Below are 25,835 nucleotides of genomic sequence, written 5' to 3'. Positions count from 1 at the left end.
CTACTGCACTACTACTACTGTAATACTACTACTGTAATACTAATACTGTAATACTACTACTGTAATACTACTACTGTAATACTACTACTGTAATACTAGTACTCTAATACTACTACTGCACTACTACAACTGTAAAACTACTACTGTAATACTACTACTGTAATACTACTACTGTAATATTATTACTGTAATACTACTCATAGAAAATCCATCAATAGAGGAGAGGCATTCTCAGAGTTATAGCTCCATTGTACATGTCAGGTAAAGAGGCCTTTGGTTCTGTCGATGGGAATATACTGCAGCCTGCAGGTATCTGAAACTGACAGGAGTTCAGTGGCCCAGCAAGAAGGAAAGGGTTTGAAGAAGAAGAGGAAGAAGAAGAGGCATGTGTTCTACAGAAAGCATACCACTTGACTTATTTCACATTTTGTTGTGTTACAGCCTGATTTCAAAATGGATTAATTTGATATTTTGTCTCACCCATATACACACAATACCCCATGATTGTATTTTATTTGGAAAATTGATTGAAAATGAAATACAGAAATATCTAATTTAAGTAAGTATTCACACCCTTGAGTCAATACTTTGTAGAAACACCTTTAGAAGTGATTACAGCTTTGAGTTGTCTTGGGTATGTCTGTATCAGCTTTGCACATCTGTATTTGGGTATTTTCTCATATTCTTCCTTGCAGATGTTCTCAAGCTCTATTAAGTTAGATAGGAAGTGGGGGTGAACAGCAATTTTCAAGTATTTCCACAGATTTTTAATGGGATTCAATTCTGGGTTTTGGCTGGGCCACTCAAGGATTTTCACATTCTTGTTCTGAAGCCATTCCAGCGTTGCTTTGGCTGTATGCTTCAGGTCATTGTCCTGTTGAAATGTAAACGCCCCAGTCTGAGGTCGTAGACACTCTGAAGCAGGTTCTCATCAAGAATTTGCCTGTATTTGGCCCCATTCATTGTTCCCTCTATCCTTACCAGTCCCCCAGTCCCTGCTGCTGAAAAGCATCCCCTTAGCATAATGCTGCCACCACCATGTTTCACGGTAAGGATGGTGTTAGACAACGTGATGAGCTGTGCCTGGTTTTCTCTAGATATAGCACTTTGCATTCAGGCCAAAGAGTTTAGTTTTTGTCTCATCAGACCACAGAATCTTTTGCCTTATCATCTCAGAGTCTTTCACGTGCCTTTTTGCAAACTCCAGTCTTGCTGTCATGTGCCTTTTTCTCAGGAGTGGCTTCCATCTGGCCACTCTCCCATAAATCCCAGATTGGCGAAGTGCTGTAAAGACTGTTGTCCTTCTGGCAGGTTCTCCCATCTCAGCCAAGGAAATCCTTAATTCTGTCAGAGTGGTCATAGGATTCTTGGTTACCTCTCTGACCAAGGTCCTTCTTGCCCGGTTGCTCAGTTTGGTTGGACGGCCAGCTCTAGGCAGAGTCTGGCTAGTTTAATATTTTTTCAATATCCCAATGATGAAGACTCTATAAATGGTTTTATACCCTTCCCCAGAGATCTACGGACAGTTCCTGGGACTTCATGGTATAGGTTCTGCTCTGACATGCACTGTCAACTGTTGGACCATATTTAGACAGGTGTGTTTCTTTCTAACTCATGTCCAAACAATTGAATTGGCCAAAGGTGGACTATAAAATCAATTTGGATACAGGCTGTAACACAACAAAATGTGGATTACGTCAAGGGGTATGAATACTTTCTGAACACTTTCTTTGTGTCCCAGCATTTACCATTACTCACACAAATAACATCCCCCTAAACTCAACAAAACAAAGTCACACAAAAATGACATTACTGTGTTTCCCACAAGCCTCAACAGTCTCTCTGATGGGTAGGTCTAGTGCTTGTGGTTTCCGCATTGAGGTATGGCTTGGGCTACGAACCCAGTATTGGTTTTGTCGTGGCGGGTAGTTTGTCTCCAACATGCCCTAGCGGTGTCTGGGTAGTTACCAGCCAGGGAGCAAGAGCAGGGAGGTGTTCCTTCACCTCAGAGACCCCCAGTTCACCACAGACTGAACCCAGAGCCTGGGGTGTCATCAGGGTTCAAAGGTCAACAGCCACAGGGCATGCTGGGAAGGAACATGACAAAACAACAGCAATAACAGTTAGTTATCAGGTACATCATGTTTTATTTTATTTTATTAGTGTCCCCATTAGCTGATGCCATTGATGACAGCTAATCTTCCTGGGGTCATAACATTCCAAACCTGAATTGTAAATTTAGGGTGGTTGAGGTGGTGGTGGTGATGGTTGAGGTGATGGTGGTGATGGTTGGGGTGGTTGTGGTGGTTTAGGTGGTGGTGGTTGGGGTGGTGGTGGTGGTTGGGGTCGTGAGGGTTGGGGTGGTGGTTGTGGTGGTGCTGGTGTTTGGGGTGGTGGTTGAGGTGGTGATGGTAGTTGGGGGTTTGAGGTGGTGGTGGTAGTTTGGGATGGTGGTTGGGGTGGTGGTTTGGGTGGTGATTGGGGTGGTGGTGGTAGTTAGGGTGGTTGAGGTGGTGGTGATGATGGTTGGTGTGGTTGTGGTGGTTTAGGTGGTGCTTGGGGTCGTGAGGGTTGGGGTGGTTGAGGTGGTGTGGTTGGGGTGGTGGTTGAGGTGGTGGTGCACCACCCGATCCACCACCACCACCACCCCAAACACCCCTACCTAAACCACCACAACCACCACCACCTCAACCACCCTAACTACCACCACCACCCCAAACACCACCACCCCATCCACCACCACTCTAACCACCACCACCACCTTAACCACTACCACCACCACCACCAAACCACTACCACCTCAACCTCAACCACCACCACCACAACAACAACCCAACCACCATCAGCACCACCTCAACCACCCAATCACCAACACACCACCCACACCACCCCAACCACCACAACCTGCACCACCACAACCACGACTACCAACACCACCCCAATCACCACCAATACCACCCCGACCACCACCACCAACAACACCCCAACCACCACCCCAAACACCAGCACTGGCACCACTACAACCCAAACCACCACCACCAACAACACAACCACCCTAACCGCCACACCAACCGCCACCACCACCCCAACCACCCCAACCACCACCCCAAACACCAGCACAACCACCACCACCTCAACCACCCCAACCACCACCCTAACAACCACTATCAGCACCACCCCAACCACCACTACCAGCACCAGCACCACCTCAACCACCACAACCACCACCCCAACCACCACCACCCCAATCCCAACCACTCAAACCACCACCCCAACCACCAACACCACCATCACCAACAACACTACCCCAAACACCCCAACCCCCACCACTACCCCAACCACCACCTTCTCAACCATCCCAACCACCACCCCAACCCTCACTACCCCAACCACCACAACCCCAACTGCCCCCACCAACCTCACCTACCCAACCACCACCACCACCACCCCAAACACCACCCCACTTTCACTTTTATTATTCAAATGAAATGAAATCACTCACTACTGTAAGACGTTGTGGATAAGAGCGCCTTCTAAAATGAGACAGGTGTTTGTGTTCTCGTTTCGACTCCCTCTACATTTGCAATCAAACACCTGCATTTTCTCCATTACCTTAGCTATCATACTCTGCTTCCACCGGGCATTCCACTGATTTCAAAACTCGGTTCTCCAGAGAGTGGACTGTCTTAGCAACACTTGTGCAGTTCTTCGTAATGTCTTTCAAAAAAGCTGCTTTGGAAAGGATTACCTACACATACTAAGCAGCTCGTGTTATAGACAGAAGCGCGCAACATGGCAGACGAATCCGAACTAAACTCAGCCAATCATGGCTAGCGGGAAGGTTCCTGACTTTTTCCTTAGCTAAACCAACTAGGCTCCTAATTTAACGATGGTATTCGTATTTACAGATGGCATATACATTTGTTATTAAACTACATTACGTTTCACATGTTCCAGAAGGCATTTCTGCAAAAAAATGCATTTTGATGAAAAAAAGAATGCCTCTCCTGTGAAATAGTGACGCTGGACATATGGCTAGTTTCCAGAAACGAGTCACAAATGACAAAAATAAAATAAAATGTATTTATACAGCCCTTATATTGCCCTGCTACTCAATTCAAATTTCAATTCAATTCAAATGTATTTATATAGCCCTTCGTACATCAGCTGATATCTCAAAGTGCTGTACAGAAACCCAGCCTAAAACCCCAAACAGCAAGCAATGCAGGTGTAGAAGCATGGTGGCTAGGAAAAACTCCCTAGAAAGGCCAAAACCTAGGAAGAAACCTAGAGAAAAATGTAAAAATAATTATTCAGTGTTGTTGCTTTGAAGAGGGGAAAATCCATCACTTTGATTGCATTAGTAAATACAGTCCAATGAGTTTGTTTATCACAAAAGGCCCATAAGTAAAATGAGACTCATATTGAATCAATATAATATTAATGACAATACAATTCCACTTTCAGTTTCTACTTGATTATGAAAGATCACTGTAATATCAAATAATGCATATTGAGAAAGGTCCTGAGAAATGGATCCCCAAGCTAGTCATAGCAGGGGATATGCTTTTGCATAGTCTGAGGTGCATGATCTATAGACACCATGGTTCTGTCAGCATTGGTCAAGGTTTGTTGACTTTGTAAAGAGCTGCTCTGCTCTTGGTGCCTTGGCCCCTAATGTCTGTCTGGCAGCAGTGAACCTTCACTGACGCACACCACTGACGACACTACTTGTTACCGTCCATCTGTCTGCATGCACACACACACACACAAAAGCAGGGACACACAGGTCTGATTATCCCTGTCTGTCTGTCTGTCTGTCTGTCTGTCTGTCTGTCTGTCTGTCTGTCTGTCTGTCTGTCTGTCTGTCTGTCTGTCTGTCTGTCTGTCTGTCTGTCTGTCTGTCTGTCTGTCTGTCTGTCTGTCTGTCTGTCTGTCTGTCTGCCTGCCTGCCTGCCTGTCTGTCTGTCTGTCTGTCTGTCTGTCTGTCTGTCTGTCTGTCTGTCTGTGTCTGTCTGTCTGTGTCTGTGTCTGTGTCTGTGTCTGTGTCTGTGTCTGTGTCTGTGTGTGTCTGTCTGGCTCCAGTGTCTTATTGTCTGTACATTTGGTGGTTGTAGCTCCTCATAGGACAGACTAACATCCCAGCATTCTCTTTTCACCTTTTCAATATGAATGAATTGTTCCCGGACACATGCCTTGTGTCTCTAGTGAACAAGAGTCCTTTTAAAGTGCTGAAGCCATGGCTTTGTTTTAAGGTATGACGCCATTATGTAACATGCTATTATGTATTTTAGACAATTAGAGTTTAATTCAGGAAGTCTATTATATCACAAACAAGGTAACTCAATAATGGTACCTCAAGACAGAGAGGATGAATGGGAGAGACTGTGATGATGCTGAGACATGAGTTCCACTCAATTTCCCAGAGCTAAATGTGTGGTGAACTCTTCTCCCCTTGTCTGTGTGTGTGACGAAGCCTCCTTTTCAGGTGAGTCACACCATGGGATTAAAACAGGAAAATCAAAACTGTAAACCCACATTCTAAAAGACTGGAGTCACACAGCGTATAAGAGAATGATTGGCCAAATTCAACTTTACTCAGTTTGCATTTCCACTGGGCACAATTCAAAGTCTATTCCACGTTGGTTTAATGTAATTTCATTGAAATGATGTGCAAACAATGTTGATTCAAACAGTGTGTGCTGTGCCCAGTGGGTTGTTACATGAGACAGAGACTTTGGGGGCTGGATAAAACCACTACAGGCCTACCCAAGGGAAAGATCAACTAAGACTGCCTCCATTAGAATTTGTGGATTTTTTTGTTAGTTTACATAAATAGATTACATAAATAGTTTACATAATTAGTTTACATTAATAGTTTACATAAGTAGTTTATATATATAATCAACATAAGTGGTTTACATAAATAGCTGACATAAATAGTGTGCATACATAATTTACATGAGTCGTTTACATAAATAGTTTACATAAGTAGATTACATGAATAGTTTACATAAGACTAGGCTGTTCGACAGCCACTACTGGTTTAACAATTGTACGTTCCACATCAATATTAGCATTCTGTGCCCATGTGTTATCAATAAAGACATTCCAGAACTGCTAATGGTTTTGTATCAGGAGAACTAAATAGTGAGAGAAACTGATTCCTCTCACAGAAAATTGAGGCCACAAAGGTTAAGGCCTTACCGTAATACAGAATACCAGTTCATTCACACTAGTCGTTAAGTGTAAAGTTGTCTGTGGCAGCAGTCAGTCTCAACCAATCAGATTACTCAGTGAGTCCTGTAGTGTTTTGTCGAGAGCCTAAATGGACCGGGTTGTTGGATGGATGTGAGTTTCCTGAGACCGGGCACACACCACACACACACACACACACACACACACACACACACACACACACACACACACACACACACACACACACACATACACACACACACACACACACACACACACACACACACACACACACACACACACACACACACACACACACACACACACACACACACACACACACACACACACCTCAACAGAAAACCATACATCATTTTTATTGACTCAGGATACACTGGTCTGGGACTAGTGTGTGATAATTAAAACCCTAAAAGCCTCTCCAATGTGCTGCTACTGAAAACCAGAACCACCACCACCATCCTGTTACCTTTAAGTTCCCATTAGTGCTGCACCAATAAAAATGAGTCTGTTTTAGCCTTTAATCACATTAGCCTATATTGTCTCTGGGAAACTTGGAAAAATAGCGTTGAGAATTTTGTGCTATATAAGGATCAGGATCTGTTGCATGCGAAAGTATTCATCCCCCTTGGCGTTTTTCCTATTTTGTTACATTACACCTTGTAATTTAAATGGATTTTGATTTTGATTTAATTTAATGGACATACACAAAATAGTCCAAATTGGTGAAGTGAAAAATTACTTGTTTCAAAAAATTCCCCAAAATGAAAAGTGGTGCGTGAATATGTATTTGCTATATGTATTTGCTAATTTAAAACATACAACATTTTATTTCACCTTTATTTAACCAGGTAGGCTAGTTGAGAACCAGTTCTCATTTGCAACTGCAACCTGGCCAAGATAAAGCAAAGCAGTGCGACACAAACAACAACACAGATAGAAAAGCCTATATCCAGTGTGTGCAAATGTAGTAAGATTAGGGAGGTAAGGCAATAAATAGGCCATAGTGGCAAAATAATTACAATTTAACAATTGAACACTGGAGTGATAGATGTGCAGAAGATGAATGTGCAAGTATAGATACTGGGGTGCAAAGGAGCAAAGAAATAAATAACACTATGGGGATGAGGTAGTTGGGTGGGCTATTTACAGATGGGCTATGTACAGGTGCAATGATCGGTAAGCTGCTCTGACTGATGCTGATGCTTAAAGTTAGTGAGTGAGACAAAAGTCTCCAGCTTCAGTGATTTTTGCAATTTGTTCCAGTCATTGGCAGCAGAGAACTGGAAGGAAAGGCGGCCAAAAGAGGAGTTGGCTTTGTGGGTGACCAGTGAAATATACCTGCTGGAGCACATGCTATGGATGGGTGCTGCTATGGTGACCAGTGAGCTGAGATAAGGTGGGGCTTTACCTAGCAAAGACTTATAGATGACCTGGAGCCAGTGGGTTTGGCGATGAATATGAAGCGAGGGCCAGCCAACGAGAGCGTACAGGTCGCAGTGGTGGGTAGTATATGGGGCTTTGGTGACAAAACGGATGGCACTGAAATAGACTACATACAATTTGCTGAGTAGAATGTTGGAGGCTATTTTGTAAATGACATTGCCAAAGTCGAGGATCGGCAGGATAGTCAGCTTTACGAGGGTATGTTTGGCAGCATGAGTGAAGGATAAATAAATTACCTTAAGAAATCACATAATTAGTTAAATAAAGTCCACCCGTGTGCAATCTGTGTCACATGATCTCAGTATATATATACCTATTCTGAAAGGGTCTGCAACACCATTAAGCAAGGGGCACCACCATGCAAGCGGCACCATGAAGACCAAGGAGCTCTCCAAACAGGTCAGGGACAAAGTTGTGGAGAAGTACAGATTAGGGTTGGGTTATAAAAAAATATTAGAAACTTTGAACATCCCACGGAGCACCAATAAATCCATTATTAAAAAATGGAAAGTATAATGCACCACAACAAACCTGCCAAGAAAGGGCTGCCCACCAAAACTCACGGACCAGACAAGGAGGGCATTAATCAGAGAGGCAACAAAGAGACCAAAGATAACCCTGACAGCGGCGATTGGAATATCTGTCAATAGGACCACTAAGCCGTACACTCCACAGAGCTGGGTTTTATGGAAGAGTGGCCAGAAAAAGCCATTGCTTAAAGAAAAAAACACATATGGAAGAAGGTACTCTGGTCAGATGAGACTAAAATGTAGCTTTTTGGCCATCAAGGAAAATGCTATGTCTGGTGCAAATCCAACACCTCTCATCACCCTGAGAGTACCATCCCCCCCAGTGAAGCATGGTGGTGGCAGCATCATGCTGTGGGGATGTTTTTCATCTGCAGAGACTGGGAAACTTGTCAGAATTGAAGAAATTATGGATTGCGCTAAATATAGGGAAATCCTTCAGGAACACCTGTTTCAGTCTTCCAGAGATTTGAGACTTGGACGGAGGTTCACCTTCCTGCAGGACAATGAACCTAAGCATACCGCTAAAGCAACACTCGAGGGGTTTAAGGGGAAACATTTAAATGTCTTAGAATGGCCTAGTCAAAGCCCAGACCTCAATCCAATTGAGAATCTGTGGTATGACTTAAAGATTGCTGTACATCAGCGGAAGCCATCCAACTTGAAGGAGCTGGAGCAGTTTTGCCTTGAAAAATTGGCAAAAATCCCAATGGCTAGATGTGCCAATCTTATAGAGACATACCCCAAGAGACTTGCAGCTGTAATTGCTGAGAAAGGTGGGTTTAGAAAGTATTTATTTTTCTTGGGGGGGAGGGGTTGGTTGATTAGTTATGCACCCTCAAGTTTTCTGTTTTTTTTTGTCTTATTTCAGTATTTATGCTGCAGTAGTTTATGTGTCGGCGGGCTAGGGTCAGTTTGTTATATCTGGAGTACTTCTCCTGTCCTATTCGGTGTCCTGTGTGAATTTAAGTGTGCTCTCTCTAATTCTCTCTTTCTCTCTTTCTTTCTCTCTCTCGGAGGACCTGAGCCCTAGGACCATGCCCCAGGACTACCTGACATGATGACTCCTTGCTGACCCCAGTCCACCTGGCCGTGCTGCTGCTCCAGTTTCAACTGTTCTGCCTTATTATTATTCGACCATGCTGGTCATTTATGAACATTTGAACATCTTGGCCATGTTCTGTTATAATCTCCACCCGGCACAGCCAGAAGAGGACTGGCCACCCCACATAGCCTGGTTCCTCTCTAGGTTTCTTCCTAGGTTTTGGCCTTTCTAGGGAGTTTTTTCTAGCCACCGTGCTTCTACACCTGCATTGCTTGCTGTTTGGGGTTTTAGGCTGGGCTTCTACAGCACTTTGAGATACAGCACTTTGAGATATCAGCTGATGTACGAAGGGCTATATGATTTGATTTGATTTGATTTGATTTACATGTAGAAACACCGGAAAAATGTCAGACGTCTACAGCGGGTGGTCCCTAAAACACAGCCCGCTGAACGATTGGTCCCTAAAACACAGCCCGCTGAACGATTGGTCCCTAAAACACAGCCCGCTGAACGATTGGTCCCTAAAACACAGCCCGCTGAACGATTGGTCCCTAAAACACAGCCCGCTGAATGATTGGTCCCTAAAACACAGCCCGCTGAACGATTGGCAGATGAACTCTAGATGGGTGTGATGTGTACAAGCTCTAAAATTCAGCTTGCTGAACAATCGGAAGACAAAACGCTAGATCCACATTCGGTGTGATGTCTGCAAGCCTTTATAAGGCACTGATCTAGGGTAGATTCCTGGCTGCTCCAGTGTTGCTGCTGGTCTGAACATGGGCAATATTCCCACAGCCTCTCCTCTGAATACATGTTTACTCAACTGGTCACATGGCCAAATCTGAAGAGAAAGGTAATTACCTTTCCCAGTCGGATTAACCTTCATATTCAGGTTAACAGGCCTTGGGCCCAGAAGTACGGTGTTCATAGGACTCCAACTCCAAGCAAGAATGACGTCCAAACTGCCAGAGACTCTAACACGACTTCCATGGATTTGTGACTGTTCTAATATTTGATATGGCTACTAAATAAATGCTAGATACAAACCATGTTGACTTGATAAAAAGCTGAGTGAAATCTGAGCGAAGCAGCTGCTGTGTAGACCATGTGATACCTACAATTCTAGAAAGAGTGAAAGCATGGTTTTATGGGGAGGCATAGTTGGAAAACAATTTTTTTTATTTAGAAATTGTTCCAAAAATCGCAACACATAGATTACCTTCAGAAAGTATTCACACCCCTTGACTTTTTCAACATTATGTTGCAACCTGAATTTAAGGTTAATGAAACAGAGATTTGTTTTGTCACTGGCCTGCACCCAATACCCCATAATGTCAAAGCGGAATTATGTTTTTCGAAATTTGTACAAATGTATTAAAAATGAAAAGCTGAAACGTCTTGAGTCAATAAGTATTCAACCCCTTTCTTTTGGAAAGCCTAAATAAGTTCAGGAGTAAAATGGTGCTTAATTAACAAGTCACATAATGAGTTGCATGGACTCTGTGTGCAATAATCATGTTTAACATGATTTTTGTACTCATCCCTGTACCACACACATACAATTACCTGTAAGGTCCTTCAGTCGAGCAGTGAATTTCAACCACAGATTCAACCATAAAGACCAGGGAGGTTTTCCAATGCCTCGGAAAAGAATGGCACCTATTGGTTGATGGGTAAAAAAAGCAGACCCTTAATATCCCTTTGAGCATGGTGAAGTTATTAATTGCACTTTGGATGTTGTATCAATGCATCCAGTCACTACAAAGATACAGGCGTCCTTCCTAACTGGAGAGGAAGGAAACCACTCAGGGATTTCACCATGAGGCCAATGGTGGCTTTAAAACATTTACAGAGTTTAATGACTGTGATAGGAGAAAACTGAGGATATATCAACAACATTTGAGTTACTCCACAATACTAATCTAATTGACAGAGTGAAAAGGAAACCTTTACAGAATAAAACTATTCCAAACATGCATCCTGTTTGCAACAAGTCGCCAAAGTAATACTGAAAAACATGTATGGGGCAAATCCAAAACAACACATTACTGAGTACCACTCTCCATATCTTCAAGCATAGTGGTGGCTGCATCATGTTATGGGTATGCTTATAATCGTTAAGGACTGGGGAATCTTTTAGGATAACAATTTTACTGAATGGAGCTAAGCAGAGGCTTAGCGCAAAATAGGCCTAGAGGAGAACCTGGCTCAGTCTGCATTCCACCATCCACTGGGAGATGAATTTACCCTTCAGCCTGACTTACTGTACTGATTCAGTTAGTCTCAGCACAGATGACACGATAAATCAAGATGGCTGCTGTTTGACAGTAGAAGTAAGTAAAGACTTTGAAGTATGTCCCAGGAGCCCTGGTAGGTTTTCCACAGTGGTGCCTGTCTACTCCACACAGAGGCTGTGTCCCAAATGATACCCTATTCCCTATTTAGTGCACTCCTTTTGACCAGGGCCCATTGGCAATAGGGTGCCATTTTGGAGAAAGACAGAGTCTATGTAAATAAAGAGGACAGGGTTAGTAAAGCTTGGTTAGGGGCTAGGCTCTGCTGCACTTCCTGCTCTAGCCCATATAAGGAGGCTTGGTGATGCACAAAGCAGTCCCAGTGCCTGGGCTGGGACACTTGATCTACAGAGACAAATGGGACAACACACACACACAATGCAAAATAAAATGCATATACAAGGAAGTTGCCAATCCCTCATTCACCCCTCTGTCACTTGTTACTTGTCCTTGGGACATACTGACATTCACTCACTCACCCATTCACAACCTTTCACTCACTCACTCACTCACTCACTCACTCACTCACTCACTCACTCAACAAGGGTGGAAAGAGTACTGAAATGTTCTACACAAGTTAAAATACTGTTACATTAATGATATTTTACTCAAGTAGAAGTAAAATGACAGAGGTGGCGGAGGTGGTTAGCTCATCGATGCTATCAGCGGAGACAGAGTTACCAAAGCAGTCTTTTAGCGTTGCCTCCGAAAACAGAGAACCATTTCTCAACAAAGCGCATCACGGCTGGGTACTTCCTGTTTGAGCTTCTGATTGTAAACAGGAAGCAGGACTATAGTCATGATCTGACTTGCCAAAGGGGGGGACGAGGGTAGAGTAACAAGCAGGTGTGTCCTACCCGACGTCCCTCAATTTTTCATAAACTCTCATCAGGCTCCCGAGTGGTGCAGTGATCTAAGGCACTGCATCTCAGTGCAAGAGGTGTCACTACAGTCCATGGTTCAATTCCAGACTGCATCACATCCGGCCGTGATTGGGAGTCCCATAGTGCGGCTCACAATTTGCCCAGCGTCGTCCGGATTTGGCCGGGGTAGGCTGTCATTGTAAACAAGAATATGTTCTTAACTGACTTGCCTAGTTAAATTAAGCTTAAAATAACAAAAACTGTTTTTTTTAACTATTGGAGTAGTTCCCTCCTGTCTCAGCCTCCAGTATTTATGCTGCAGTAGTTTATGTGTCGGGGGGCTAGGGTCAGTTTGTTATATCTGGAGTACTTCTCCTGTCCTATTCGGTGTCCTGTGTGAATTTAAGTGTGCGTTCTCTAATTCTCTCTTTCTCTCTCTCTTTCTCTCTCTCGGAGGACCTGAGCCCTAGGACCATGCCTCAGGACTACCTGACATGATGACTCCTTGCTGTCCCCAGTCCACCTGGCCGTGCTGCTGCTCCAGTTTCAATTGTTCTGCCTTATTATTATTGGACCATGCTGGTCATTTATGAACATTTGAACATCTTGGCCATGTTCTGTTATAATCTCCACCCGGCACAGCCAGAAGAGGACTGGCCACCCCACATAGCCTGGTTCCTCTCTAGGTTTCTTCCTAGGTTTTGGCCTTTCTAGGGAGTTTTTCCTAGCCACCGTGCTTCTACACCTGCATTGCTTGCTGTTTGGGGTTTTAGGCTGGGTTTCTGTACTGCACTTTGAGATATCAGCTGATGTACGAAGGGCTATATAAATACATTTGAATTGAATTGAAATTTGAATTGAGTAGCAGGGCAAAGAAAGATATCCCTAAAATTCACACAATCAGCTTAATGGCATCCCTGGGCCCTTATACGATTAATGACTAAAGGTTGACTGAGAGAGGGGAGGAGAGGTGGTGACTGGAAGGCTCACCCAGTCTTTCCCGGCCTCGGAGTTGTCATTCCAGGATGACAGGGAATGACTCCGTCCACCCACGAGAGCTGCTGACAGCAGAACTCACTTCCAGCTCCTGATGAGTGTGGGTAACATCCACAGGGCCTGGACCAACACAAACCTCCATGCAACCACATAGGAAAAACAGATGGCCCTGGCCTGAACACTCTCCCCTCCAACCCCCGTAACACCACAGTCAACCACATGATGACATCCACCAACAATTACTAACACTAACCAAAAACTGGACATTTCAGTGTTATCTCCACCTTTATGAAGTTAAGAGATTAAAGAGAAAAGCAGAGGGGAGGAGAGGAGAGGTAGAAATGTGTTGAAGTGAGTGAGAGATGTGGAGATGAAGTGAATCATTGTCTTGACTGGTTCATTGATCAACCGAGCAGCCCAAAATACATCTCTCTGCATCATTCAGCCCTAACATCGGCCTTCAGTGCTGTGTTTTGATCAAGAGGCTTTGGCCTAACTCCTCAAGGCTACAGCCTATGGGTGCACGACAACACCTGCCTGCAAGGGCAAAACCACACAAATACCTTTCATGCAGCGATGCTGTTAAAACAAGGGTGTTAAATGGTGTCAGGCCCAGCTCTAAATATCAGCCCTGTTATTGTTCTGCAGCTGCTCTGCTCAGCACAGTGTGGCGAAGGACCAGTTACCCACAGACAAGCAGGTGTGAGTGGGGAAAGGGACCACCTACAGCACAGTCCTCTACAGCTGTGAAAGGAGAGAGATCTCTGAAGAGGCTCTGTTGTTGCTGTCCCTTCTGTGTCTCATAAAGAAGTGCAGGTGTAGTGAGTCTCAACAATGTATCTAGGGGTGGCCCCCAGCCAGCACCTTGGCCCTGTCTCCCTCTCTCTCTCTCTCTCTCTCTCTCTCTCTCTCTCTCTCTCTCTCTCTCTCTCTCTCTCTCTCTCTTTCTCTCTCTCTCTCTCTCACTCTCTCTCAATCTCTCTCTCTCTCTCACTCTCTCTCTCTCTCTCTCTCGCCCCCGCTCTCCAGCTCACTCACTCTCTCTCTCTCCATCTTTTGGAGGCCTGCCAAAAAAGTAAATTAAGTCAATTTCAATTAGCTGTATTAGCATGACGTGTTGATACAAATTGCCAAAGCACAATTGTACAGTTAACAGTTATGCTCTCACCAGTCAGCACCTTGGCTCTGCCCCCCCCCCCCCCCCCCCGCCCCCTCTCTCGCTCTGTTTCTGTATCTCTCTGTATCTCTGTATCTCTGTATCTCTGTATCTCTGTATCTCTGTATCTCTCTATCTCTCTGTATCTCTGTATCTCTGTATCTCTGTTTCTGTATCTATCTGTATCTCTGTATCTCTGTATCTCTCTGTATCTCTGTATCTCTGTATCTCTGTTTCTGTATCTCTGTTTCTGTATCTCTGTTTCTGTATCTCTGTTTCTGTATCTCTGTTTCTGTATCTCTGTATCTCTGTATCGTTCTGTATCTCTCTGTATCTCTGTATCTCTCTGTATCTCTTTCTCTCCATCTTTGGAGGCCTGCCAAAAAAGTTCATGATTAATGAAGGTCTTATTATGTTCTGTGTATACATATTCTCCTGCTGTAATTCAAACACGGATTATGCTGTCTGATCACAGTTAGAGGACAGATTCTTCTGTTGTTATGAATTAGCTGTCTGACAACGGTTTGTTTACATGATAGTGTCAGTATTACTCAATTTGCTGATAAACATTTTATGTCGAAAACTACATATTCTTAATAGGGACTGACTTACGCTGTATAGGTTGACCTAGAAATGATTGTACTACATTTTAAAATCCACACTAGCAAACCACTCAGTGCGAAGAAATGTATTAAGCGTGCATTTTAGGTGCTTTTATAGTATGGGTATTGGAACGTAGCCAACATCTACTAAATTAGTTTGATTTGTACAAGTCAGTTGGTTCTATACTGATCCGTGCCTGTAGCACCACTGACCTTGTCTGACCTGCCTATGAAATGCATCGCTCTTTCACACTTTTACAAAAGAGCTGTTAGTGTTCGGATCTCTTCCGCTTGGCCAGTCTGTCACTGTCACCACCATGGTGTCATTGCACTGTATTACCACCCATTGGTATTGAACCTGTTATCAACTGGACCAGGATAGAGCACTAGCACTGCTGGGTGACCCAAAAAGCCATGGTCAGTCGATCAATAATGTAATAGTACTGTACTTTTAGTAAAGGTATTAATATTTAATTTAGAATCTGTGGAAACTATGAGAATAGAACGGTTCAAAACGTTTGTGAAACATCACAGCCCAGTTGAAAAATATTTGGAAAGTAGAAGTCAAGACTGGATGGTGTTCAGAGATACTGTAGATGGGAAGTGTTGAGGCTAGCTGAAGGGTGAGATTTAAAAAAGAATGGTGTAAAAACAATTAAGAGATTACTAATGTAGACTGTACTGTGTACCATGGCAGTAAAATGTATATAGTATCTATAAGCCTAAACTAGAATGCTAAAGTAGAATCCTAAGTGTTGTTGTGCATTTATTTACTTAGGGGAGTGGAGGTAGGGTTAATGGAAAATAATAAAGGAATGTATATATATTTTTTAAATAAGATATAGATATGGAGGATTGGAAATTATGCAAACAATGACATTGATAGAACCCACAATCTATTTGATCTAAATGTAGTAGTTACACACTCAACCATGACACGCTGACGTGCACATCCATTCTAATGCTAGTCAACGGGCCCTTGCTTAGTCATGCTTGTCAATGGGCCCTTGCTTAGTCATGCTTGTCAATGGGCCCTTGCTTAGTCATGCTTGTCAATGGGCCCTTGCTTAGTCATGCTTGTTAATGGGCCCTTGCTTAGTCATGCTTGTCAATGCCAGAGTTTCCCTGTCATGTTTTATCAACATTTTTGATCTGGTGGACTCACTAAACATGCATGCTTCGTTTGTAAATTACAGTACTAGTCAAAGGTGTGGGTTTTTCTACATTGTAGAATAATCGCGAAGACATCAAAACTATGAAATAACACATATCGTGTAGTATCCAAAAAAGTGTTCAACAAATCTAAATCTATTTTATATTTGAGATTCTTCAAAGTAGCCACCCTTTGCCTTGATGATATATTTTCACACTATTGGCATTCTCTCAACCAGCTTCACGAGGTAGTCACCTGGAATGCATTCCAATTAACAGGTGTCCCTTGTTAAATGTTAATTTTTCAGGAATTTCTTTCCTCCTTAATGCATTTGAGCCAATCAGTTGTGTTGTGACAAGGTAGGGGTGGTATACAGAAGATATCCCTATCGCTGTGTCTTTGTGAGACACAGAGTAGGTGAACGGATGATCTCCGAATGTGTAGTTTCCACCGTGAAGCATGGAGGAGGAGGTGTGATGGTGTAATTGTGCTTTGTTGGTGACACTGTTGGTGATTCATTTAGAATTCAAGGAACACTTAACCACCATGGCTACCACAGCATTCTGCAGTAATACGCCATCCCATCTGGTTTGCGCTTAGTGGGACTATCATTTGATTTTCAACAGGAGAATGACCCAAAACACCCCTCCCAGCTGTGTAAGGGCTATTTGACCAAGGAGAGTGATAGAGTGCTGCGTCAGATGACCTGGCCTCCACAATCACCCAACCTCAACCCAATTGAGATGGTTTGGGATGAGTTGGACCACAGAGTGAAGGAAAAGCAGCTAACAAGTGCTCAACATATGTGGGAACTCCTTCAAGACTGTTTGAAAGGCATTCCTCATGAAGCTGGTAGAGAGAATACCAAGAGTATGCAAAGCTGTCATCAAGGAAAAGGGTGGCTACTTTGAAGAATCTATAACATATTTTGATTTATTTAACACTTGGTTACTGGTTACTGTGTTATATCATATTTTTGATGTCTTCACTATTATTCTACAATGTAGCTAATAGTAAAAATAAAACCTTTGAATGAGAAGGTGTGTCCAAACTTTTGACTGGTACTGTATGTCTGAATGTTGGAGTGTGCCCCTGGCTATCCATTAATAAATAAAAACAAGAAAATGGTGCTGTCTGGTTTATAAAGAATTTGAAATAATTTATACTTTCAGTTTTAATACTTAAGTATATTTTAGCAATTACATTTACTTTTGATTCTTAAGTATATTTTAAACCAAATAATGTTTTACTTTTACTGATGTAGTATTTTACTGGGTGACTTTTACTGATGTAGTATTTTACTGGGTGACTTTTACTGATGTAGTATTTTACTGGGTGACTTTTACTGATGTAGTATTTTACTGGGTGACTTTTACTGATGTAGTATTTTACTTTGTGACTTTTACTTTTACTTCAGTCATTTTCTTTGAATGGATCTTTAATTTTACTCAAGTATGACAATGTGGTACTTTTTCCCCCACTGAATAGTGTCCTTGTCGGTTGTGGCTGTAAAATGAAGAAACTGAATCAAGATGAATTGCATCTGATTTAGAGGTGATAATTGCGTCTCATGTCATGATAATTGCGTCTGATGGGGGAATAAGGTGATGAAGCCATTTGATTCCCAATTTAGATCACTTATTCCCCCTAGTTCCCCTTATTCCCCTTATTCCCCTTCGATCCCCTTATTCCAATTTGATCCCTTTATTTCTCGGGAGATGTGAGTTCCACAGTGAGGGGTCCATCTCTTTAAAACACACTGGGGGCAGACAGACAGACAGACAGACAGACAGACAGACAGACAGACAGACAGACAGACAGACAGACAGACATGTGGATGCACTCTTCAATGGCTTTTCCCCCCTCCTTCATCCCTCTGCCCTCCTAACGACATTGACAGCTGCAATGAAGACGAGGGGATCCCAGCAGAGAGAGACCGAGAGAAAAGGCTGTTCCTTTCCTCCCCCGTCTCTTTAGAAAGGGCCCGTCCTCAGGGAGACTAGGATTAAACTCTTAATTCCTCTCCTCCCTTCTCTACGGCACTGGGATAAACCAGCCTAGCATCCAGTGGAGATGCTTTCTGTTGACATGATATACAGTACATCCCTTTCTGCTATCCATGGTCCCTCACTGAAGAGTTAGAGGCCATTTTCAAAGCCCTTTTATTCTGACACAATAGACTGGTCTCCTGTTGGTGAATTCTTATGCTTCTGCATTCTGTTTCAACTTAACCTTCTGGCTTTGCCTTTGGCTCTTTATTTTATTTATTTATTTGATTTAACCTTTATTTAACCAGGTAGGTTAGTTGAGAACATGTTCTCTTTTGGCCAGGTCGCAACTGCGGCCAAGATTAAGAAAAGCCGTTTGACACATACAACAACACAGAGTTACATATGGAATATACAAACATACAGTCAATAATACAGAACAAAAAGTCTATATACAGTGTGTGCAAATGAGGCGATGTAATTACAATATAGCAATTAAACACTGGAATGGTAGATGTGCAGAAGATTAATGTGCGAGGAGAGATACTGTGGTGCAAAGGAGCAAGAGAAGTAAATAAATACAGTATGGGGATGAGGTAGTTGGATGAGCTATTGACAGATGGGCTATGTACAGGTGCAGTGATCTGTGAGCTGATCTGACAGCTATTTTGTAAAGCTAGTGAGGGAGATATGAGTCTCCAGCTTGAGTGGTTTTTGCAGATCGTTCCAGTCATTGGCAGCAGACATCAATACTAAAGTGGCATTACAGTTTTTTTCGATTGCTAAACGACAGTGGGCACAACTGGAGTCACATGTGCAAAACTCTAACTACAGTCTGCACTACCAACAGTCACCTGAGCTAAACAGTTCACATCACCTGCAAAACTCATTCCAAGCAACACAACTCTTAACACATGGCTCAAAACACGCTCAGTGCAGCCAAACACTATGCACAACCCTCACTGAGATAACACACACTGTCACTCAGAACACACTGAGAGTAAAAACACTAGCATCAAACACCAATACAGAAAATACAAACTTTTCATCTTTACAGTTTGAACAATTTCAGTGACTTCATACAAAGTAATATTTTCTTCAAAGAAAAGAGTGACATTCTTTCACATGATTTATTAAAATGTTTAGATCATAACAATTCTTTAAGGTAAATGAAAATTAGCAGTTTGCTTCAATAGTCTGTAGTAATTTACGGAATTACAGTAATGAGAAAAAAAAGGTAGAAACTAAAAGTACATACTGTAATTCGAACAAATAATTGAGGGGCTAATCCTGCCTCTCTCTAGCATCAGGCCACAGGTTTTCTTCAACATCACATCTAATGTTTTCTCTTGCCATGCACCTGGGGAAGAACCTTCTGGAGTGCCTTATCCATCCCTGGCAGTCCTCTGGACTCGTGTCCTCACATCCGGCACGCATGGCTTCCAAAAGAGACATTTGGTCATGTGGGTGGTGACCAAACACTTTCCACCTCCAGGCAGAGAAAAACTCCTCTATTGGGTTGAGGAAGGGTGAATATGCAGGCAGGTACAAAACCATAAATCTGTGATGTGCTGCAAATCAATCTGTGACAGCTGCAGAGTGGTGAAAAGCAACGTTATCGCAAACTATGACAAAAACTTGGGGGTTTCTTACTGGCTCCCCCTGTTCTGCTGGCACTAGCTGAGCATAGAGCTGTTCTAGGAAAGCTATAAGCCTTTCTGTGTTGTATGGGCCAATGAGTGGTGTGTTGAGAAGCAAACCATCATTGGCCATTGCAGCACACATGGTGATATTTCCCCCCCTTTGGCCTGGAACCTCCACAGTGGCCCTTTGACCTATAACATTCCTTCCTCTGCGCCGTGTTTTGGCAAGGTTAAATCCAGCTTCATCGATAAATACAAATGAATGTGGTCTTTCCAGTGCGTCCACCTCCATTACTCTCTGAAAAACAGTAAGTGCACAGTTTTACTGTAGAAATGCTAATGTTTTTTTTTTACAGTAAATATTTTGTATAGCTGTGTACGTAACCTCAGACGTCTTACCTGGACATATTGGTATCTTTGCTCTTTTACCCGTTCACTGTTTCTCTCGAACGGTACAGTGTATAACTGTTTCATTGTAACTTGGTGTTTCTTTAGGACTCGAGCAATAGTTGTTGTGCTGACAGAATTAACATTTTCAAATATATTATTATCAGCCAGCACTCTATCTTGAATCTCCTGCATTTTTATTGCATTGTTGACAACAACCATGTCAACAATAGCATTTTCCTCTTCCCCCTGTTGGGGGCAGCCTTTGGGTCCTGTTGTAAAAATATATTTTATAGTCAAACTTACTGTAATATATATCTGTAAATATTCTATATTTGCAATACAAAATAGATTCCTGTAATGTTTTCATTTACTGTAAGGATGTAACTCTCACCTGTTTGCATGATGGAAAATTCGCATTACAGATGCCACTGTGGATCTTTGCAGATTGGGTTGCACCCTCAACCCTGCCTCTCTCAATGAGAGACCATGGTTCACGACATGGTCTATAAGTGTAGCCCTTATTTCATCTGAAATAACAGCTCTTTGTCTTCTTTGTCTTCCTCCACGCATCCGCCCTCTCCCTGCCACCCTTCTCCCTCCACGAACCCATCTTCCTTGTTCCATTTCCAAAATGAGTCTTTCTGAGCTCTACCTATATATACTGTAATATGTGTGTGTGTTCACTAACAAGTCTAAAACAAGACACCTGCTTAGCCTTTCAGCTGAAATTGCAATCAGCAGTGTTTGAAAGGCACAAGGCTGAAATCTATTCCGTTTTGAATGTGTGGTTCACAGTTTTGACAGCAGTGTGTTAGCATTTGAACAAAATGATGTAAATCCACAGTGTTGGGCAGGCTGTGGTTAAAGTCATGGGATAAGTGTGTAGAGTTTTGAAAACTGTGTTCAAGCAATGAAAAACGAACTAGAGTTTGGTCCACATGAACTGTTGCTGTGCAGACTGTAGTTAGAGTTTTGCACATGTGACTCCAGTTGTGTCCACTGTCGTTTAGCAATCGAAAAAAACTGTAATAAAGTGACTAGTGATCCATTTATTAAAGTGGCCAATGATTTCAAGTCTGTGTGTAGGCAGCAGCCTCTCTGTGTTAGTGGTGGCTGTTTAACAGTCTGATGGCCTTGAGATAGAAGCTGTTTTTCAGTCTCTCAAATCAAATCAAATCAAATTTTATTTGTCACATACACATGGTTAGCAGATGTTAATGCGAGTGTAACGAAATGCTTGTGCTTCTAGTTCCGATAATGCAGTAATAACAAGTAATATAACTAACAATTCCAAAACTACTGTCTTGTACACAGTGTAAGGGGATAAAGAATATGTACATAAGGATATATGAATGAGTGATGGTACAGAGCAGCATAGGCAAGATACAGTAGATGGTATCGAGTACAGTATATACATATGAGATGAGTATGTAAACAAAGTGGCATAGTTAAAGTGGCTAGTGATACATGTATTACATAAGGATACAGTCGATGATATAGAGTACAGTATATACGTATGCATATGAGATGAATAATGTAGGGTAAGTAACATTATATAAGGTAGCATTGTTTAAAGTGGCTAGTGATATATTTACATCATTTCCCATCAATTCCCATTATTAAAGTGGCTGGAGTTGAGTCAGTGTCAGTGTGTTGGCAGCAGCCACTCAGTGTTAGTGGTGGCTGTTTAACAGTCTGATGGCCTTGAGATAGAAGCTGTTTTTCAGTCTCTCGGTCCCAGCTTTGATGCACCTGTACTGACCTCGCCTTCTGGATGATAGTGGGGTGAACAGGCAGGGGCTCGGGTGATTGTTGTCCTTAATGATCTTTTTGGCCTTCCTGTGACATCGGGTGAGCAGAGCACCAGGTTAGTATATGAATATTTCATTGCCTGTTCGCCGCGGCTGGCTATAATCCTCACTCTCCTCCCTGCCAACCCTGACACACACACCCGTATGCACACACACACCCGTATGCACACACACACACCCGTATGCACACACACACACACACACACACACACACACCCGTATGCACAAACACACACACACACACACACGCGCTTGTGCGCTCCTCCCTGCCAACCCAGAGAGCATATTTGTAGGCAGCTGTATATTAAATCAGAAGAATTATAGTGGGCGGTTGTCTGTTTTGCCTTTTGTTCAGCCGTGATGATGGTTGTGGCAGGGGGCTCGTGAGTTAGGCGTAAACCCCAGCCGGAACCCCAGGATTGGAATGGGTAGACATGGTTCGTGTCCCAAATTGTACCCTATTACCTATATAGTACAGTATAAGCAATAGGGTCCCACGTATGGTATGCATCCATGTTCTGGACCAGAATGTAATGTGCAACTCATAGGAAGAATGAAACATTCGGGGAGTAGTTGTTTTTCATGCAAATCATGTTTACAGTAGTGACACAACTGAATGTGTTTGTCATTGCCTTGGGTGGGTAATCCTCTGCTTCTCCCATTTTGCCGATTCTTTGGGGGTCGTGCTCTGATACAGTTGCCTTGTTTCAGATCTTGCTTTTTACAGTTTTTTTTGAGTGCTTAAGCACGATTTTCAAAACAGGGCCCGTGTTTTCAAAACACTACACACAATTAGCACAACCACACACACAATTAGCAAAACACTATAGATCCTTTGCAAAAGTAAACACTCTTGTAAAAACTATACACTTCTTTGTAAAAACCACACTTTGTTACCATATGAAACACACGTTTCACATTACTATACTCTGTTGACACGAGTTACACTCTGCTGTGATAAACCTAAAACACTTTTAGCACTTCTACTTCCCTATGATTAGAGTAGGCTACTATCAGCAAAGTACAAATATAATGTAAATTCACCAAACACTACACAAGACCAATGTTGCAGACTGAAGAAACTCATTTATTTCTCAACACGCCCAAAATGTTGATGATGAAGATTCATAGTACTGTAACCAAACGTCACTTTACGTATTGTAAGTTCAACAAAAAAAACAACTACACATTGTCTCTTCGCCTAGCTAGATCTGGCCAGAGAATTTCATCAACATCGCAGGCAATGTTGTCATTAGCAAGACACCTTGGAAAGAAACGTCTTGAATGACGAATCCATCCTTGCATTGCTGCTACCTCCATCTGGTCACAGGCCTCGTCCATGGCTTGGATGAGGGGTACCTCAGCCTGGAGACGGAGATCATATACCTTCCACCGCCATGCTGAGAAAAACTCTTCTATAGGGTTGAGGAATGGAGAGTATGGTGGAAGATATAGGACGGTGAAATGTGGATGTTGCTGAAACCAGTTCTGAACCAGAGCAGAGCGGTGGAGAGACACATTGTCCCAGACAACAATGTATTGCATATGATTGATTTGCTGCTGTTATGTTGTGCAATTGGTCCAATAATGTAAGTATGAGTGCTGTGTTGTAAGGGCGGTGGAGGACCCCATTCTGTGTAATGGCTGCACAGAGTGTTATATTACCCCCACGTTGCCCTGGGACGTTGACTATAGCCCTGTGGCCAATGATGGTTCTTCCCCTCCTTCGTGTTCTCGTCAGGTTGAACCCAGCCTCATCTACGTAAATGAAATCATGCTGGATCTCCTCTCCATCCATTCGTAAAACTCAGTGTAGATCTAGTATACATATTACAGTACAGTAAAAGATTATGAGACAGTATGCAAGATCACACTGCTAAAGTGAATACATACCTCTGCATAATCATGCTGCAGTTGTTTCACCCTTTCGGAATTGCGCTCGAAAGGCACTCGATACATTTGCTTCATTTGAATATGTTTTTTTTTAGGATGCGTGCCAGTGTTGATGTTGAGACCTGATGGATATCGCTGAAAATGGCGTGGTTATTGACAATGTTAGCTTGGAGCTGCTTGAGTGTTATAGCATTGTTGGCCAAAACCATGTTTACTATCTCCCTCTCTTGCTGTTCTGTGAACATAGGAGGCCTTCCCCCTTGTCGTCCCTGACCCTCAATCCTATGTAGAAAAAAAAACAGTGTACAATAGTACAGTAATTTCACAGGAAAAGGTAACAGAAGTGCTGATAGTGCATAGAATACAGTACTGTAAGTAGTTACTGAAACCGTGCAGATGTTTTTGATATGATGATATTTTTACAATACCTATTTTCCAGTCGAAATGTTCTCATCACACTTGCCACTGTATATCGGCTTAGATTTGGCTGTATTCGCAGTCCAGCCTCCCTCAGCGTCAGGCCGTGGTTGACAACGTGGTCAACCAGTGTTGCGCGGATCTCATTTGTCAGATTCGGTCCTCTTTGAGCACCTTCTTGTCTTCCTCTCCTTCCTCCTCCTCGTTCTCCTCCTCGTCGTCGTCGTCCTCCTCCTCCTCCTCGTCGTCTTACTCTTTCTCTGACTCTTTCCATTGTGCTTGAAGACCGAGGAACTCACCTGCAGCTTTTTATAGTGCTTATACACCTGATTGGTGTGTCTACAATTAAGCAAACGAGTGTTTGCACACCTGATGACTGTGTTGAACCAATTGGTTGGACGGTGTGGTAATTTGACAGTCAGTGCTTTGGTATTGCAAAGACGTGACTTCATGATAGATTTTTGTGTGTAATGTATGTTAAGTGTGTTTAGTGTTTTGCAAATCACTGTGTGTAGAGTTTTGCAACAAGTGTGAGGTTGACAATGTGCTTATAGTTGTGCAAATATGGGCTGATGTTTTGCTTCTTGAGTGTAAGGTTTTGCTAATAGTGTACTACTTTTCATTTTAGTGTGTAAGCAATCCAAAAAAACTGTCAAATGGAACCTCAAACCAGAGATGGTGGCAATAGCTTTATAATATTCAGCGAATATTAATTAACACATGAGGATGTGTTAAAACTTACTCATCAGACTGATGTGTCACCACTTGTAATTTGAATGGATTTTTATTTGGAATTCATGCAGCTGACATACACAAAATAGTCCAAATTGGTGAAATGAAATAAAATAAAAAAACTTTTTTCAAAAAATAAAAAAAATAAAAAATAAACAGAAAAGTGATGTATTCACCCACTTTGATATGAAGCCCTTAAATTAGATCTGGTGCAACCAATTACCTCCAGAAGTCACATAATTAGTTAAATAAACTCCACCTGTGTGCAATCTAAGTGTCACATGACCTCAGCACATATACACTTGTACTGAAAGGCCCGATAGTCTGCAACTGTCACAATCGTCGTAAGCATACTAAGATCAAAGCGCAGCGCGATATGGTTTCCACATGTTTATTAACTGAAACGCACAAAAACAATAAAGAATGACCGAAACGTGAAGACAATGGCATGCTCACAGGCAACTACACATAAACAAGATCCCACAAACACAGGTGAGAAAAATGACTACTTAAATATGATCCCCAATTAGAGACAATGATTACCAGCTGCCTCTAATTGGGATTCATACAAAACACCAACATAGAAAAATAAACTAGAACACAACATAGACATAGATATACTAGATCACCCCCTAGTCACGCCCGGACCTACTAAACAATAGA

The 25,835-nt window shown here is 42.6% G+C and overlaps 1 protein-coding gene across 1 annotated transcript; it reads left to right on the top strand.

Annotated features, from left to right (window-relative positions):
* The first annotated feature begins 285 nt into the window (after positions 1-285).
* LOC118936876 (uncharacterized histidine-rich protein DDB_G0274557-like) lies at positions 286-23,876 on the top strand. Its single transcript, XM_036934431.1, has 3 exons — positions 286-383; positions 2,847-3,406; positions 23,872-23,876. Exons 1-3 carry the CDS (start codon positions 286-288, stop codon positions 23,874-23,876), a joined length of 663 nt encoding a protein of 220 aa, XP_036790326.1.
* Positions 23,877-25,835: the final 1,959 nt, after the last annotated feature.

The sequence above is a fragment of the Oncorhynchus mykiss genome, chromosome 2, assembly GCF_013265735.2.
Source record: "Oncorhynchus mykiss isolate Arlee chromosome 2, USDA_OmykA_1.1, whole genome shotgun sequence".
NCBI lineage: Eukaryota > Metazoa > Chordata > Actinopteri > Salmoniformes > Salmonidae > Oncorhynchus > Oncorhynchus mykiss.
This window is presented reverse-complemented; position numbering and strand designations above follow the sequence as displayed.